Below are 19,104 nucleotides of genomic sequence, written 5' to 3'. Positions count from 1 at the left end.
TGGAAAGAACAAATCGACTTACAGACACCTTGGGTGGCAGCAGTTCTCTGGAAACATAAAGAAAAAAGCCTCACATTTTATTTTCAATATATGAGAGGAGATTGAAGGGTGCGGGGATAGTAAGAAAATATACAAGGAGTCCATGTTTCAGTTATTATCCTTCAGTTTGAAACACTGTCCCCAAACCAATGTTTGAGTATTACCATATAATAACAGTGACTACATCACTTATTGTTCACTGATATTTTTTATTGAGGTTTGTAGCTCATGACTTTACATGTGATTGTACAGAAGATTTAAGGGGGAAAAAAAGAGGTTGGAAAGGTTGTACAAGGGAAAAAAATCCAATAGATTGAAATCTGGTGGGTGTATATGGTAAGAGTAATGCCATGTGTAATATATGAGAATGTAAGAGACCAAAGCTTGCAATAGCTATATTCTTGCTCCTAAAAAATGATTTTTCTTATCAATGAGAAATAGCCTAATTAGTTGTTAGTTTTTAAAGTAAACTATCATTTTTTAAAAAAGATGTATCTTGAATTAGATTTAATGCTTGGCAAGTGGGAAAACAGTATGAAAAAACTTTTTCAATTATCCTTCCATTTTCCAATACATTCACAGAAGCCATTAAGGGAAATCAAGTTGACCCTTTCTACAATTCTTGTCTTTGTAGTTCATAGGCAAAGAGCAGCGTCAGAATATACAAATAAGACTTGTTTATAAATGAAAACATTCTAATTGCCCACAGCTGTTTCAAGACATATCATCTTTTATTACTTAGGATGGTAAAGGAAATCTTTATTTTCAAATGCGGCATGAAAACCAACTTTAAATGTTTTTTTCCTCATCTCTTGATTCATGATGTCATTCAAAACATAAGATATTGTGACAAGTTGAAATTCAAGGCATTAAAAATGTTCTAGAGGACTAGGCAGTGGTCTGCATAAGAGGACACTCTGTTCTAGTCAGTGTATCCTGAGTTCCATCCCCAAAGACCTCTACCTACTATTAAAGAGTTGATGGCATTCATAAATTTTGCCATTTTTTTAGGTCAACTAATACGTTTCATTTTGAAGCCAGGACTATTTTGCCAGTTTCACATTAAGAAGAATCAGGAATTTTTAACCTTTAAAAAGCCACTTTGGGTATGGATTTTAAACACATTTCCTTGCCAATGTACTGTGAAATTCTGCAGTCTTGGGCCACTGAGACAAACTTAACTTCCTGGGAGAGGCCACAACAGCGAGAGGCCCGCGTACCACAAAAAAAAAAAAAAAAAAAAAAAATTAAAATCCTCCAATACCGGACTAAGTGTAATCTTTAATAACCTCTCCCTCAGACCACAAAGTGGAACGTTCTCATTTCAAAATTTTTCATTCTGAATGACAATATTTATCTAAATTAGATACTTAGAAGACAGCTTTACTTTCTCTTCTTTCAAGCTCTTTCCTTTAGCATTCTAGAATGAAAGAAGCATTGGAATACTTTTAGACACATTTGGATTATGGAGCACTTTGATAACATATCATGTGTACAACTGTCTGCAGAATTTTATGAATTGACTACAATAATTGAAGAGAGAGAAGGACTTGAGAGTAATATTTTCAGCAGTGTAATTATTTGTTCAGTCTCAAAGTAATATATATATATATATATAATGAATTATCCTATGACTATTGCTTGGTTATGAATTATTTTGCACAACATACATAATTCCAATTTAATATTAATTTAATGTTTATTAGAAAGATTCATAGTAAAGCTTTAAAAGGTACAAAGCTACTAGCAGCATTAACTGCGTTGGCATACAACAGAGTAAGCAGATTAGAGAGTGAAGGTGAATTGAGGCAACAATACTTAGACAAGAAATGCCTAAAGAGTGTTAAAAGTGTTTTAGTGTTTTCTGTGGAATCAGCAGGTTAAAATTATAATATGGTAAACTTCAATTTTATTTTTTTCAACACATCAATAGCATTGGGTACAGTGTTTAAGATTTTTATCACTCTAAGGAATTTTATTATTTTTTTCCTGGATAATTTTTCTCTGTATCTCTAATTTAGGTCCAGTTACCTCACCATGAATTTGCCAACTTAGTTCTGCTCTCCTGTTCCTATTGTGATTGAAAAGACTTTGTTATCTCAATAGAGGTTTTTTCCGTGTATAGTCTTCCTAGACTTCTTCACGCAAATCAAAGTTCTCCTTTCACATGCCTTCTTAAAAATCGTAGTTTGTATTTACCTAAATGCAATAAATATTCTAAAGGGACACAAATTAAGAAAAATTTGCGTGATGTAATATTGAGAGAGAAAGAAACATCACAACATAGTTGAAATCAAGACATTTGAATAATAACAAAGATCCTAGATGTTAAAGAAGTGCTGACTTTTAACTTTTAAAAGAGGGAATAGCAATAATTTTATTTCAAATGAGAATATGCAAAACCATAACTACCTGTTTCATTGCAAAAATCACAAAGTTTGCAATAATGTAAACAAGCTATTTCCTTTGCAGGCTGGAAATAAAAGGAATGGAGTATGTAAGTATGTGTATAGGGGAAAGTTGAAGATTGATTTCCTTTTTAAAGCAAAGAAGAAGTAATCAGGTTAATTAGTAAACAGGAAAGATTCCTCTTACAGCCTAAGCAGGAAAGCAGCAGCTACCAACACTTTAACTTCTTCTAGTCTAGAAATGAAAATTTAGATATTTAGCAATATTTTCCAGATGCTTTAATAAGGACCTATTTGCGAATTACAAAATTGAATTTACAGTTTGGATCTACCGAATCTATTTTATAAGGTCAAAGATGCGTCTCATGTAGAATTCATTTGCACAAAAATTCTTCCATAAACTATTTTGCAAACCTGCTGCTTCACTCTTGTGCTTCCATGTTCCTAATTTACTGATGTGCAGAAATCTAACATGAGATATATTTAAAGTATTACTTAGAAATGCATAAGAATTATCTATGTGGTGAGTTATGAATTGCTAAACGTGAACTAATTAATTCTTAATACCTTGATACTATAATATACTGGGGAGATCATACATATTGTTATTTTATCTAAAATATTTTTGTTAGAGAAGAAAGGACATTCATGTCAATATTTTCAGAATTGCTCAAAATCAAATTAGGGTTTGGGTTCTTTTTTTTTCCTCTCTCTAAATTTCTCTCTCTCCAAATTTTAATGGACTGCATTGTAATTCTGCAGTGTTTTGTGTTTTTTGAAGAATGCCCCAAGAAGTAGCACTTTGGTACACTACTGATGGACAACTTCTAAAAATGAATTATTCTTTCACTAATAGGAGGTGATGATTGATTAATTTTCAGTTGATCCTTAGACAACCCAGAAGAAATATTTTTTCTCTCCCTTTTCGTCTCTATAATTGAGCAAAAAGTCAGTCTTTGAAGTTTTTAATGCCATTTTCAAAAAATAAGCAAATTAGTCAATGGATCTGAACAAGCATGAGGGGAAAAGCTGAAGATATTGCCTAAATTTATGTCTATGGGTTCTTTATAAAATTACTAATTCACTTACATGCTTATCTCCATTATTATGAAAACATGTCACACCAAGTTAATATTAAAAAATCACAAGATGAAATTTTAAAGACCTTTCATCAATATGTCAACATTTTTAGATTAATGGGGAATTTAAAAATACACATAATAAACTACATTTTAAGTCATTGTGAATTTGTATTACAGGAAGTTAAGGGGTTTCCATTACCTGAATTTGATTACTACATTTTCCCCACTATTTTTATCTCAAGAAGATTGTCCTCATGTCAGTTCTTTTTTTTGTCATTATGATTATTTTAGCATAGCAATTATTATTTAAGTATAGTATTTTTAATTGTAGTAGAGTGAAAACAAAGAGGGATGTTCAAAAATTGAATTGGAATTCCAGCCTATTCTCCTTCACAAAATTTATATTTCTCCATAAATATTATCAGTTAGGAATGTGAGCTGTGCAACAATCCAACAGCTTCTGAATCAAATAACATGAGCTTTGTTAGCTAGTGTCCTAATAAAGTATCAGGTGAAATAGACCTCAAAGAGGGAAAAAAAAGTGTAAAATGTTATGAAAATATTATTTTACTTGGAAATAATAATTTGTTTCATTGGCATAACTTTTACTTCCAGCTATCCAAATAATGTGCTATGTATGTATAGTATATTTGATGAAAATTTACTTCTTAATGGAAAATCAGATAAACACATCAGAAATATGCAAATAAGGTCATGAATGTCACAGGGTATTGCAAATATAGAGACAGCCAAAATGGCAAAAAATGAGAAAATTTTAGTTATTAATTTATCAGTTGCTACACATGAAAATGCATGTAAAAAAAAGATTCAAGTTCAGGAATTCAACCCTTGCTAGGGTAAAGAGGACTAAATGAGTACATGTTAGACATACACAATTTCTATTGAAATGTATACATAATTAACTTTCATCCAGTTTTGTTTTCATTATAGTCACATTGAATTTGGGGGAATAATATCTTCATGTGAAAGTCTTTGGGATCTTAAGTCTTGCTGAAAGCACACCAATTACGATGTATGCAAGTTCAAAAATCTCACCCTTTCATCTTGATGTAAGAACTTGGTAGGAACTAACAGGACTGAATGGCTTTCCATACCAGTTTACGTATTCAAGTGATTTTCTTCAATTTGGACTATGTAGAGCTGGGAAGCTATTGGCTTCAAATTTCCATATAATGAAACACAAAAGATAATGGGCGGGGAGGTAGCAATAGCAGAAAATCAGAATCGGCAGCATCAGCAAGCTGAATTGAGGTAGTTTCCCCATTATTCTGTGAAACTAGCTTCTTATTGATGGCGCTGCCTTCATATAGATTACTGTTGGATTGGCAAAACTAGCATAAATACTTATAAATCCACAGACTACATTTGTGTTTCTGAAGTTACCTTAAACATGTCTGAAAGGGATTCTTTCATTACCACATGTATTCTATGTAACAGATGGGCTAACCACCTTTCAGGTGCTAATATTGCCACATGTGGTATGAGAAAACTTAATTACTATTAAAGCTTGTGGTTCTCCTGCAACTTAGAGAAAATCTGTAGACTTAAAAAATACTTATGTCAAATGACTAAAAAGGAATGGTGCATAAGATATTTTGAGGTGATATTAATTTAAGGTTATGATGTACTCTGGCCCAGCACAGAATTTTTTCTTTTGTTATATATTTTAAAACTGTATGTATAGATTACTGGCTATTCTCTAAACTACTCCTTCTAATCTTAAGAAATTCATTTATAAGTGGCTGGTGCTTAAATTTTTTTTGAAAAAATAAAGAAAGAGAAATTGCCAAGATATCACATAATATAACAGAAATCACAATTTGGCAAATGCATTCTAACTTTGCCCTAGGAGGATCTCCATGCTTGGACACTGCTGGTAAAGATTCTTCAGTAATTGGAGATCTAGAAAGTTTCTTTAAAAGGACTTTTTCCCTCCCATTTTATCCATATATAGAAAAACAAAGAATTAGCAAAAAACTGTCTTATAGTACCATCTTTATAAAATGGATATTCTCCTTGCCATTATTCTTGCATTTTTAGCCAATTGAGTGAATTTATTATCCAACATCAAAATGAAGCATACAAAGGAGGAAAAAATATGATTCCCCCCTTCCCCAGTTCAATACTGAAATCTCTGACTGAAGCTGACTTATTTATAATAAGCCGTGTGACTGCAGTTGGCTTATAAATAAGCACATAGTAACCTATATATTAACCTGCTCGAAAGTACGTTATGCATCTTATTTCAGCCAACATAAACATGCCCATCCCATTTTTCTGGATTACTTTGCAAAAACTGTATAATTTTGTGCTTAGTTTAGGCAGGTTGATTTCTTTTGCATGGCTCATTTGGGCCATAGAGGATCAACAAAGTTTATATATTGAAAACAGAAGGAAAGACGAGAAAAATGAAAAGAATAATTAATCATATAGTACATACATCAATACAATATCTTCTAAATCTCAATCAGTTGTTTATTGGTTGGCAAACAAGTTTCACTTTTACAACAAATATTAGTAATGAGGTCATCCAACTTTGAGACCATACAAAATGGATCATAAATTTAAAAAAAATTATATGTGCTGCTAATTTACCTCTTGTATTCCTACATTACTTAAAATCCTGTCAAATAAATAAATTTTCCTGTTAATAAACAGAAGTTTTTAAAAAAATCACTTCAAAATAATTGACCTTTCAATTCTTTCTACGAGGGAGTGAATTTCTTTTAAAAATTGGTAGTGCAGGTGCCCACTTGGGGAACAGACTGAGCATTCAGCACTTTCACACCCATGGGATACCATTTCTCACATGCAGAAGCCCCACTAGTTCTATTGACACCTCTTTACTTCTAGAATCATAGCTACTCTCTTAGTGATGAACTGCTTGCCAAATATGTTTTGCATTACAACAGATGTGCACTGTAAACAGAAAAGTTCTTCCTGCTCTAATTGCAAAAATGTTCTTGGAAATATTCTGACTGAATAAAGATATATAGTGAGGGAAGGAAGTCTAATTTTATTTATTTTATTTTTTTTGTAAAAAATAATTTGTTTGCATTACTAGAAAATGATTCTTATAAAGTGATAGTTTCATTTATTTTATTTATTTATTTATTTTTTGCCATGTGAAATTTTAAAGAAAAAAAAGGCAAAAAAAAAAAAAAAAAGAACGAAAGAAAGAAAGAAAAGAAAATGAAGAAAAAAAGAAGAAAGGAAGGAAACTTTGCTCTCTTACTGGTAGACAAACTTGCAAGACCAGCACGAAAGAAAAAGAAAATTTCTTTTTTTTCCACTACATTAACAGGACTCAAATTCTGGAGGAACAGAAAGCAGACTACATGTGCAATGCTAGTATCTGTACATTACATAGAATTGTTCAAATTTTTTTCTGCCATTAGTTTTATCATCAGTTAATACAGCAAATCATAAAATATGCATTTAGCATATAATTCTAGAATTCCCCTCCATTTCATTATCGATTTTGTTGTTTTATTTTGTACACCTCAGCTATTCCTGCTGTGGTGAATTCAGGTTGTGAGCGACTAAAAACCACTATGTGATAGTTTGCTTTGATTTTATGTTTGTGCAGCACTCCAATCTAGATGCAGCATTGTTACTAATTTTCAGACAAGTGTTCTGGCCTTTTAAAAAATCAGGTCCTTGTAATTATAGTAACAGAGCATCAGAGATGTTAGAACAAACACAACATAATTCAACAAGGCCACAATGAGCGCCATCTTCTTCAAATCTCGTTCATTAACATAATGAAGTCTCCATCTGAGGGGGGAAGGACAGGAAAGAAGCTGGCACAGGGGAGTTTCAGCAATGATCTTTCTCCCCTGGGCTGACCTAAAAAAATCCCAGTTTAAAAAAAAAAAAAAAAAAAGAAGTCTGAGAGTTTGTGTTTGTCGTTTAAGAACAGCATATTTAGGAGTACACACATTATTACCACTGCTTATATCAACTCAGAACAGTCAAACAGGTGTTAGCAGTTTTGTTGGCTTAAATTTCTGTCATCTTCTATAGGCTAGTGACCAAATGAGCAGGTCCTTTTGAACTCCCCTCTGGAGGGGTCCCATCTTTGTTTGGAGGAACTATAAATCCATCACTGCTACCGCGGCCTAGCTGGTAGTAGGTATGCAGCTGATGGATGTGGTTTCTGGAGCCTAGGTTTGGCATGCTTTTGTAGTAAACATCTTCGGCATCACCACATTTGGCCAGTGGGGGTTCGGTCTGGGTGCTGGTGGTAACGCTCTCTGCGGCGGGCACACCAGCCAGTGCCGGCATGCTGGTGTAGAGAGAGTCCCTATGGGGTGACTGGAGATCTTCTGTGTGCTCGTTGGTTAGCAAAGGGAAAAAGCTCTCACTGTGGTCTTGGGGGATCCGCCTTCTGGTGTAATGATGTGGCTGGTGGTTCTCTGTGGAGTAAACTCTTGGGGGCAGCAAAGGAGCATCAGATTCCTCATGAATTAGTTCTAGGCCCAGACTCTCCTCATGGTTAAAGGAGGTGGCATCATCCAGGACAATGGCATCATCTTCACTCCCACTGCCCAGGTTATTCACCAGCTTGTTCATCAGATTCCTGTTCTGTTCGCTGGAGCGCTCATGGTTATTCAGGTAAGACGGGATATAGTTGGAAGTGAGTTCCTTCAGAATCTTTTTCTCTAGGGCGGTCTCGTTATGGTTATAGCCACGGTCTATGATTTGCACACAGTTGCTCAAGTATTCGCCACTGGCAATGCTGTAACTATTGCCATGGTTACCATTCAGTGGTAGAGTATCCATGACACTTGTATCCCTGGCATTGTTCAGAAGCCCCTCTGAAAAAGATTACAAAACATTATGACATTTATATCCAATTGGCCATAGAACACACACACAAACACAAAAGCGAAAACACCCGACTATGAAGTATGTATAAATTGCTAGCAATTTTAATTAAGTATAAAATGTTTGGAAATAAAAAAATATTAAATCTGTATGTACATAACTATCTATCTATCTATCTATCTATATATATATATGATACTTGGACAATTGATAGAAATCTTATAAACAGAAAAGAAGTATTTAAAGTAAATCTTTAAAAGAATTTAAAAAAACCCTATAAATTTGCAATTTCCACACAAACATTGTTTGACAGTATTTGAAACATATTTGGTTATAACTTAGGGAAAAAAACGCAAAATTTTGCTGTAGTCATTCATAGCTTTCAATTTATACACACCAAAGTCAATCCAATAATTCATTACCTTTAATTTTATGTGCTGTCTTAAAATTGAAATAGGTATAAAATTAACATAATTCATGTGTGGTACTTTGAATATCCTGGTCAAAGTAAAAGATTTGAGCAGGCTCTAATGATCTGATACGTAATTTATAAGATTGAAAATAATCCCTACACACAAAACCACAAAAGGATTATGTTAAATCTGTCAGAATGATATAGTCATGAAATAATGCCTAGTCAAATAAATGGCACTTCAAAGTAATTTGCACATAGGAATTTTCAAAAAAAAATATTTGGATTTACTTTCCAATTTTTTTTTCTGCTATAAGTACTTTCGTTACTATTATATATTAATCCATTAGTAATTGTTTAGGGTCATTAGATAATTCTACAAAAGACTGTGTAAAGACATGGGGGATCTGATTCCTAAAAACACAGTGTCAGTATTAAAGGTTCCATTTCATAACGAGTGATGACTTTGTGTGCATATTAAACTTTGGGTTTAAAAGAGATTAAATGTCTTATTCTGGGAAGAAACAGCTGCAGTGAAATAAATTTGACCACATGCTTCTTCAAGGTTTTTGCATTTTCTTGAACGAACAGAAATCCAAGGATCTATAATAGTTCCATAAATCTCTCCAAATGCAAACACAAAAGAAAATAAAACACAAACATTTAACAAATACTGCTAAATAATAAAGGGTATTTCTTTATAGAACAATTAATTGAAGAATTCTATTAAACTTGTCAAAACATCACTAACTTGTGAAAATATAGCATTCATTCTATATCTGTGATGCAGTTATGTTTACCAAAACAACTAGTTCATTACTTGTTTAAATAAAGTATCCCAAATATAACAATTTTTATATGGACTTCTGATGCATACTCTGTATTCAAGTAACACAGTTTTCAAAAATAGCAATGCATTAAATACATTAAAAAAGCAGCCATCACAGACATAGGGTGAAGTGATTTATTTTCATGTTATAAGATATCTTGTAGACAAATCCACAATGTTAAGAAAAAATAAAAGTAAATGCTTTTTAAAGGGCCATATGTGATGGGTGATTGCTGCTGCAGAGGCTGCTATGGTAGGCTTGATGGTTATGGTTGAGCAACTGATGCATTGAAACATGTGTTTATTACTTCTGTTGTCAATGCATTGGGTATGGCTTGAAAACAGCCATAGTTAAATAAACTGGGTATGTTGCATGTATTTGTATGATGGAATGTAGTAATGAAAATTAAAAGTTTATGAATTACTTAGCAAAAATAAATGCTTAATTTAAAAACAATTTAACTCACACAAACATTACATGAGACTTAACAACTATGTTATGTGACACAATAAAAGAATCAGACAACAAAAGCGTCTAATCTCTATTAACATATATTTATATAAGTTGATTCATAGGTTCTTTAGTTTTTAAATTGTGAGATGAACTGTTTTTAATAACTACATCATCTATATGTGATGCAATAAAAGTGAACTAAAAAAAATTACATTTGATATGCAATGTTTAGCTTTACTCCCATACTTGTCTCTCTGTAGGGCTCTAAACGACAGCATGAAGAAAAGGAAAGAAAAAACAACAAGTAAGCTTACAGCGACAGTAGAAGAAACATGAGTAAAAAGCAAATTGATGATATGCAGAAAAAAGAGTCAAAGGAAATAGTTCCACTGCCCCAAAATTCATGAGTCTGTGTTACATGGTTTATCATAATTAAAAATACTGAAATGTTAGTCAGAAAATAAGAAACCCCCATAATACATGCTAATGAGTCTTTAATAAGCGTTTCTGCAGTTTGTAAATTTCAAACAAATACACACTTATTTTAAAGTTAAAATTATCACACCAACCAAAGAGAGTAAAATCTTGAGGGCAAGCTATGACTATTTCCACAACTAAAATTCAGTATTATGTATATGTGTGTGTGTATAGGTTAGGACATATTTGCTTCTAAGGAATGTCATTTAACTTTAAAATTTTTCAGCAAGATTATAAATAAATTCTTTTGTTTATATACAGAGAAAAATACCACAGTTTGAACTTTTCATAATTGTGTTTTCTCTTATGTATCTTTTTTTTTCATGTACAAAGGTTATTTTTCTCCCACTGTACCTATACAAGTGCTTTTTATCATTTGTAAATTATACTGATCGATACTGTCATTTCTGGAGCTCATATTCAAAAGTTGTATAACTATGGAGAAAGAAAAAGGCTAAATGCAACCATTATTCTGTATCAAGAAAATGTGAGGGGGGAAAAAATACCACCAATCAATATCAGGTTTTCTTCTGGACTGTTGCACAATCATATGCAATCTAACATTTTAAAAGTTAATCCTTTAAAAACAATAGTAGCAAAATTATTTAAAAAAAGAAAACCCTCATATATTAATCCTGTCAAAAAACCTGCTCTTGCTGATTTTGTTTATAAGAAGGTTAAATCATCACAAAATAAAAACCAGCAATGTCATTGGGCTGTATCATTTCAAGAGATTCCAACTTGTTATAATTTAGCCGTTGCTTTAGAGATACTGTTTTTGTACTTTAAAAGTCGACTTGCTTCTCAGCAAAAGACCAACAATATTTCAAAATGCAGAGAAAATTTCTTCTAAAGTTTCAAAACACATTTAGAAAGAGAATTGGAAATAAAAAGCCAAACTAGTATAGCAACAGATGGAAATTGCTAGTAGGCTCATTATGGCTCCTTCCGTAAATGATAACATTTTAGAACTGGAAAGCACATAAGAGATAACTGAAGTTCAGTTCCTGCTTTTTAAGATGAGGAAGCTTCAACCAAAAGAGACTGAGCCTTATCTAACGCCACTTCTGCTAACAGTGGCAGAACTGGGATCATAATGGGAATCTTCTAGATTGCCTCCGTGCACTACTATCTACCTCCTTCTCCTCACATCTGCCTTAGGCTTTGAAAGCTATAACAGAATATTTATTTATATACTTTATACTATAACCTTGTATTCTTGACAACTATAATGTATTCTTCACTATATCCCATCCTAGAGATATGTTTTTCTTTAAAGTTTTAGAATTGAATTCAGTTACTTTAAAATGTAAATTAACTTGTAAAAGCATGACTTCTCTATATTACATTTTGTTGACAGGTTAATCTATAATGAGATTTATCTAACAAAAACTAAATTCTCCAATACTGACAAGAAGATAATGGTCCAGAAGTACTATGCATGAAGTTTTAAATATTTCCACAGATAGAATCTGAATCTAATATAACAAAATTATATTATTTATCTTTATTCCTAACTCTATATGCATTAGTAATACTGTAACATATCTTTACATATTTTAAATAAAGGCATCACAAACAAAAATGGATACTTTAAATCTGAATGCTTCTTTGCTTGAATGGCATTGGTACAACAGAATTAAAGGACCAACAGAACAGAACCAAGTGGTAATTCAACATAATCCACTCCAGTACATACCGAGCCACCTATATTTCATGTAAGATTTCACCTTGCCAGTAAGAATATAAGTGCATTCATCTGAAAGCATAAGATTAGTAGCAATATGACAATCACCAAGTTTTTTGTTCAGTGGTAAAAAAATTATTTTAAGCACTACCATAGTTTCTTAACATCTCAAAAATATTAAAACATAAAGTAGTTGAACAATTCCATTTCTGACTCTGAAAACCAATAATAAAATTATTTACTTTTGTTTTTAAGAAAAGTCAGTAGAATTTAATTTACTGGCATAAACATCAAATCCATTCTGAAGAATCCTTTGTGCATTTTTTTATAATCTTAATAGCAATATTCAGTAATAGGCTCGATAGGAATAAAACTTTGGATTTATATGGTATTATTTTAAATTTTGTCGTGAGAATTTCTCTTGGATAGTGTTTATAATAGTGTTCCATCCTTAGAAAAATCTCCTAATTTAGGATACCAGGAGTAAGATAAGACAAGAAGGCAGATACTGAATTAAGGAAAACATACAGATTAATGATTGTTAGTTTTTCATTATTTAAGACATTAGAAATTATATCTGAATAATCAAAAAAGCTAAACAAAATATGATCTAAACTATTACTTATTTTAAAACAATTTCCAACAACTCTTTGTATAAGGTGAATAATGTAGAATAGATTTAATATGCAAATATGGTGTAAATCTTCATTTAACATCATTCAAAACTTATTAATATGTCAGAACAATTTAAAATACTCTAATGACACACTTATGTCATTTAGCCCAATGAAAATAAAGGGAAAAACCCAAACAAGACTCTATAAGGTCTGCAAAATTGTTCTGACAAACCACATTTAGTGCATTATGTAATATACACATCATTGAGTGCTACAATGAAATAGGGACATTGACAAATGGTAGACAATGCAAAGGGGGACAACCATGAAGAAACTTTCTCCTCCTGATAGCACTGAGGTTGCTTTACTAGAAAATGGAGGACTAAAAGAAGCCAGATTAACTGCCTTCAAATATTTAAAGGATTGCCACAGACAGCAGAAAAATGCTCTGCTCATCTTTGTTCTAGAAGGCAAACCTAAGCATCACAGCCACAGGCAAATTTCTACTTGGTGGAAAGAAAAAATATTTATAACGAATGGAGCACTTCAACAATTGAATATATAAAATCCCGAGGTAGGAAGGGCCTCATTAGAGGAAATACTTAAGCACAGGTTGACAGAACGTCCACAATGTGGAACAGAGGATTCAATGAGTTCTATCTCTTCTTTTGATTCTAAGTCTATGATTCTTAGGTGTAGGCCCTTAAGAAACTGGATAAAACTGACAGTTTGCTTAATTATTTAATCCTATTGAAAAACAACTTGACTATTCCTGAAGTCACTTCTGACTTACTGGCTTTGGTATTTTTGAAATTTAAATTTAAAATTATCCTTAAATTTAAAATTATCCTTCGTATCTGACAAGGTGTCACCTGGGAAACTCAGATGGTTTTAGACACCCAATGACCATGTTGCAACAAACATGCTTTTCTGGAATAAGCATGCACACCAAGTTTTTCGCACTCATGCCACTAATCTTTTACCTCTGACTGAGAAGAAACACACACACACACACGCGTGCGCACACACACACACACACACACACACACACACACACAGATTCCCAAAGAGGATAATAGAAATTTTATTCAAGATTGCCTGGGAAAAATTTAAAATATTGCTAATCTGTCTCATCCAATTTGAAGGAACCACCAAAGTCTCTTTGTTATTGTGAATTTTCTTTCAAATATAATTTTAAATAGGTGTATCGCTGACTAAAATTTTTCTTTTATGACACTTTTACTTGAATAAATTTTTCCTGTGGTCACTTTATTTATGATATGAATATTTTAAATTTCTTATACCCCAATACATTTTTTAGCTTAGAAAAGGTAAAAAGTCATGTAAAAATGCTTAGATTGTAAGTGGTTTTAAAGAGATTTATGCTTATGTGTTTGAGATACAATTAAATTTTTAAATCATTTAAACTTGGAGGATATACAGAGGAACCATATTTAAAACCTTTGTTTTTAACATGCAGTCACAGTAGAAAAAGCATTTCATGACCTTCCTGAGCCAGTTCATAGAGGCAATATCAAGCTATGGTAGAACCTGATCTGCTACTGTTCAATTCACTGTTCTTTCCACCACAGCTTATTTCAGTGTTTTCCATGGAGTTGATCTAAGTGCTTTCATCTGTAGTGATGTTTGTGCCTAGAGTGCGATTCATGGTATAACAGAGTAAGATTACTTTCTTGATCTTAAGATTGCTGAACCAAGTCTTCCTTTATCTTACTTACCTTAGGCAAACATCTCATTTCTTAAAATGAATACATAGGTATTTAATATAGAAATCAATCAACAACAAGAAAAGTACTGACAAACCACAATACACTTTACAACATTACAGAGAAACAAAAACATATTGATGAATCAAGCATTTGTTTATCAGAAGGAAGGAATCCATTTCTTACTAAGGAAAACCTAAGGAAAATGGAAAATAAAAGCACCAAGAGGGGTGGAAGGCAAAAAGAATCTGTGCATCTGCTTCCAAAAGAAAGAAAAGGCAGGAAGAAAGAAAGAAAAATAGAATGTGGCCACAAAAGCTACATAAATTGGGACTCTCACTTGAAAAAATTAAAATAAACTCCAGCACACCTTGTGCGTTGTACATGCTGACAGAAGGGTTGTTACAGACCGCCGGTTCCCCAAGCAATGTATTATAGGGATTGTTAGTACCATGCGGACGAAGCAGAGCATTGCTTATAAGATGATTAGCCATGGCTCCTGGAGCAGCCCCATAGAAAGACAGAGAAAAAAAAAAGGTCAATCAGGCAAATGTGTTTGAAAAAAAGGAAAGGAAACATTTAGAATGACAACAGTTGATATAGTCCTGATTACAGGCAGGCAGCTAGTTAGACTCAAAAATATATGCCACTAAAGCACACGTTTCCATCAAGGCACGTATCCAACTCAATGGGAAAGAAATTAAATGATTTACAATGTTGATTAAGCCACATTTAGGGTCTTCTCTTTCCCAGAGTGTAAGCAAAAATATATTCCCATGCTTGCTAAAAATGAAAAATTAAAAAAAAAAGCAAAATATAGTCTTCGTATAAACAAAACATATAACACAAAACAAAAGCTGAAAGAAAAGTTTAAAACACAGGAAGAAAAGTTAAAATTAAACAAAACATTCCCTCAATCACGGAAACCATTGGGTTGTTTTCAATGAAATAATAAAAGGCAACATTTATGATAAAAAACTCATTTGGAGAGCAGCTGTTGACACAACAGAAGATTTTGACATTACTTAAAATTCTATGAAGAAGAATTCTTTAAATTGAAATAAACTAAAATGCAATCACACTTATTAGTACACCATAGTAAGCATACTAATTAGGTGAACTTACAAATCTGATAAAATAATCATAAGGATATTATTTTTAAATATTTTAAATAAAATATTAACTTCATGGTATCAAGCAATACATATAATTCCATTTTCCATTTTCCAACTGGTTGTTTGGACTTTGGCATAGCAAAGTAACAAAGTTAAACTCTTTCATCTCTTTATGAACAGATGTACTTAATCTCTAACATACTGTCAGTATGCTTACAACCTCCCACCCTCAAGAGTCATTTAACCAAAAAAGCAAAAAATTGAGAATGACAGTTTTATTAAATATAATTAGGCCATGTATGGAAATGATAGGCAGAATGTATGTTTGTGTTAGATGATAAAGAAAAGAAAAATGAAGAAAGAAAAACACAAATTATATAAGGATAGGTTGAAAACACAGGTATATATTAATTTAAATATATATATTAGAGAATAGAAATATATAGAACAGGAGAAAATACTTGCAAACAAATTTACAAATATTTGCAATCCAACAAAGGAATAGTATCTGGGATATATGGGACTTTGGACAACTCCCAAAGGTCAACAGTAAAAAACAATCAACAAGAAACAAAACCAAAAACAATCCAATTAGAAAATGGGCCAAAGGTATAAACAGACATTTTATGGAAGAGGGTATACAGGTGGCAAACAAGCTCATAATGAGAAAATAACTGTTATTAGTCATTAGGAAAATACAGGTTAAAACCATAATGAGATATCATCACACACTTAAAAATGGTGGTGACAAAAATGCTGGCATGGATGAAGAGAAACTGGATCACTCGTACTTTGCTGGTAGGAATGTAAAATAGTACAGCTCCTCTGAAAAACAGTTTGGCAGCTTCTTATAAAACTAAACGTGCAATTACCATACCACCCAGCAATTGTACTCTTGAACATTTATCCCAGAGAACTGGAAATTTATGTTCACACAAAAACCTACAGATGAATGGTCATGGCAGCTTTATTTGTAATAGCCCGTAATGGGAAAGAGCCCAGATGTCCCTCAACTGGTGAACAGTTAAACAATCTGTGGCACATCCATACCATGGAATATTACTCAGGAATAAAAAGGAACAACTATCAATACACATAATGACCTGGATGAATTTCTAGAGAATTATACTGGGTAAAAGAGACAATTCAAAAACTGAATGATTCTATAAATACATATATTCTTGAAATGACAAAATTATAGAAATGGAGAATAGATTAGTGGTTGCCAGGGTTTAAAAATGCAAACGGGAGGGAGGTGCGTATGGTAATAAAAGGGCAGCATGAGGCATCCTTGAGGTGATGGAATGACTCTGTATCTTGGCTATGGTCGTGGATACACAAACTTACTCTTGTGATAGAATTGCAGTGAACTAAACACACACACACACACACACACACACACACACACACACACACACAGATACAATTAAATACAAGTAAAATAGAAGAAATCTGAACAAAATTGGAGGACTGTTTCAATGTCAATATCCTGGCTGTAACACTGTAGTACAGTTTTACAAGATATTATTGAGGGAAACTGGGTAAAAGGTACATAATCTCTGTATCATTTCATACAACTGCAAGTGAATCTACAACAAAATAAAAAGTAATCTATATTGAATGAATACGACAAGAACATTCAGTCACTCATAGAAATGTTAAAAAAATGAAAATGGAAAACTTGGCCATGGCAGTTTTAATTTTTTCTTAATCATAGCTCTTTGTTTTATAGTAAATTACCAGTCAAATAAATATTTTAACCTCAAAATTGGGAAAGTGAACTATTGATTTAAAGGACAATAAAGCTTGTCTGATCGCTAGAGCTAGAAAGTTTCAGTTTTATCAGGAAATAAGCCATATGTTTGCATCCTACACATTCTGCAAAGAACTAGCATAGAACTAGCACAGAAGTTTTCCGTGTGCTCGATGAATATTTGCTGAAATTGTACTTCATATACATTTAGATGTCTTTACACAGTGAGATGACAGATCTTCAATTTATCATATAATGGGCATATCAGGTTATTGTTTCCCATTGATGAATTAAATACATGGTATATTAGTATGAAAAGCTAAAAAGAGTTGGCTACGGTGCCTTTCAGATAAGAAATGGAATACTGTTAATCTTAAACATGGATATTGTTGATGTTACACAAATTTAAGATTAATTGTTTGAGACAGGATTTGGTCTGCCCAACATTTTTAGAAAGCAAACTACCTGTAAATTGTATCTGCTACCTAATATTTATTATTGCAGCCTTTTCTCAAGTAAAAAGGAAAGTTAGTCTTCTAACACAAGTAGCTGTCTTCTAAAGTTACTCTAAATAAGCATTTAAATAAAAAATGAAAGGTGTAAGCAACTTAAAATGAACTAGGGTAAAAACCTTAAAAATATAAAATTGCTCAAACTCTTTACACTTCCTTATAGATCAAATAAGGGTAAGATCTTTATGTCTGGGACTTATATGTACATCTCTACACATTCCTTTTATTCCTACACATTATGTAATTTAAACTAACTGGAAAACAAACAGTAGGCTGGAAAGATGGCTCGTCACTTTTTTCTCTGGCTTCATATAGCTTAAAAAAGAAAATATTCCTTTTTTTTACCTGCTGATGTAAAAGAAGATGATCTGCTTAAAAGTTCTCATCAAAAAAAAAAAAAAAAAGTTCTCATCAGAAGAAAAAAAAACTGTAATTATTTATGGTGATGAATGTGAACTAGACTCATTGTGGTGACCATTTCATAATATATACAAGTATTTAATTGTTATACACCTGAAACTAGTATAATGTTAATGTGTCAATTTACCTGAATTCAAAAACTAATAAATAAATGATAAAAGAATGTAATTTAAAAAAAGATGATCTATACGTTAGAATAAGGAAACAATTGAGTTGGGAAGAATCAAGCATAAGCAAGAAGCAGGTGACTCAATATTTTGGTTTCTGTTTAGCGTTCAGCTTACAAAAAAGCTAATAATGTGAGAATAAAAAAAGTTTAATCATACAAAAATGGAGCTCCATAATGGAATTCTAACAAAGCTATCACAATTTGTATAGAAAATCTAGTTCTAGCTTTCTTAGCATAAAGTTCCTTTTCAGTTTTTCTTAGTGTTTTTCTAATTTTTGAATGTACTTTAAATTTAAAGCACTTATATCAGTGAAATCTAATATAGGAAGACTGAATTTTAAAGTTCACTTATTTATCTCATCAATTCCTGCTGAGCTAGAAAGGCAAGCAACAATAGCAGAAATGGATTGGTATACAGCTGTATTATGACACAATGTTGGTGAAATGGAACAATATTCAGTCCCTGCCACATGGCTTTAGTAGGGTGCTTCCTCAAATCTGGGTGCAACACAGAATCTGTTACTAATCTACAGCCCTAATGAGTGACATGAT

The 19,104-nt window shown here is 32.3% G+C and overlaps 1 protein-coding gene across 1 annotated transcript in view; it reads right to left on the bottom strand.

Annotated features, from left to right (window-relative positions):
• Positions 1–238: 238 nt before the first annotated feature.
• The window catches only part of ADGRL3 (adhesion G protein-coupled receptor L3), an 874,918-nt gene continuing 856,052 nt past the window's right edge, over positions 239–19,104 (bottom strand). Inside the window, exon 23 of the mRNA XM_073805306.1 lies at positions 239–8,370. Coding sequence (XP_073661407.1) covers positions 7,571–8,370 — 800 coding nt within the window. The 3' untranslated portion in view covers positions 239–7,570. The remainder of the gene's footprint in view (positions 8,371–19,104) is intronic.

The sequence above is a fragment of the Tursiops truncatus genome, chromosome 5 (assembly GCF_011762595.2).
Source record: "Tursiops truncatus isolate mTurTru1 chromosome 5, mTurTru1.mat.Y, whole genome shotgun sequence".
Taxonomy (NCBI): domain Eukaryota; kingdom Metazoa; phylum Chordata; class Mammalia; order Artiodactyla; family Delphinidae; genus Tursiops; species Tursiops truncatus.
The sequence above is the reverse complement of the archived record's forward strand: the minus strand, read 5'-3'. Positions and strand labels throughout refer to the sequence as shown.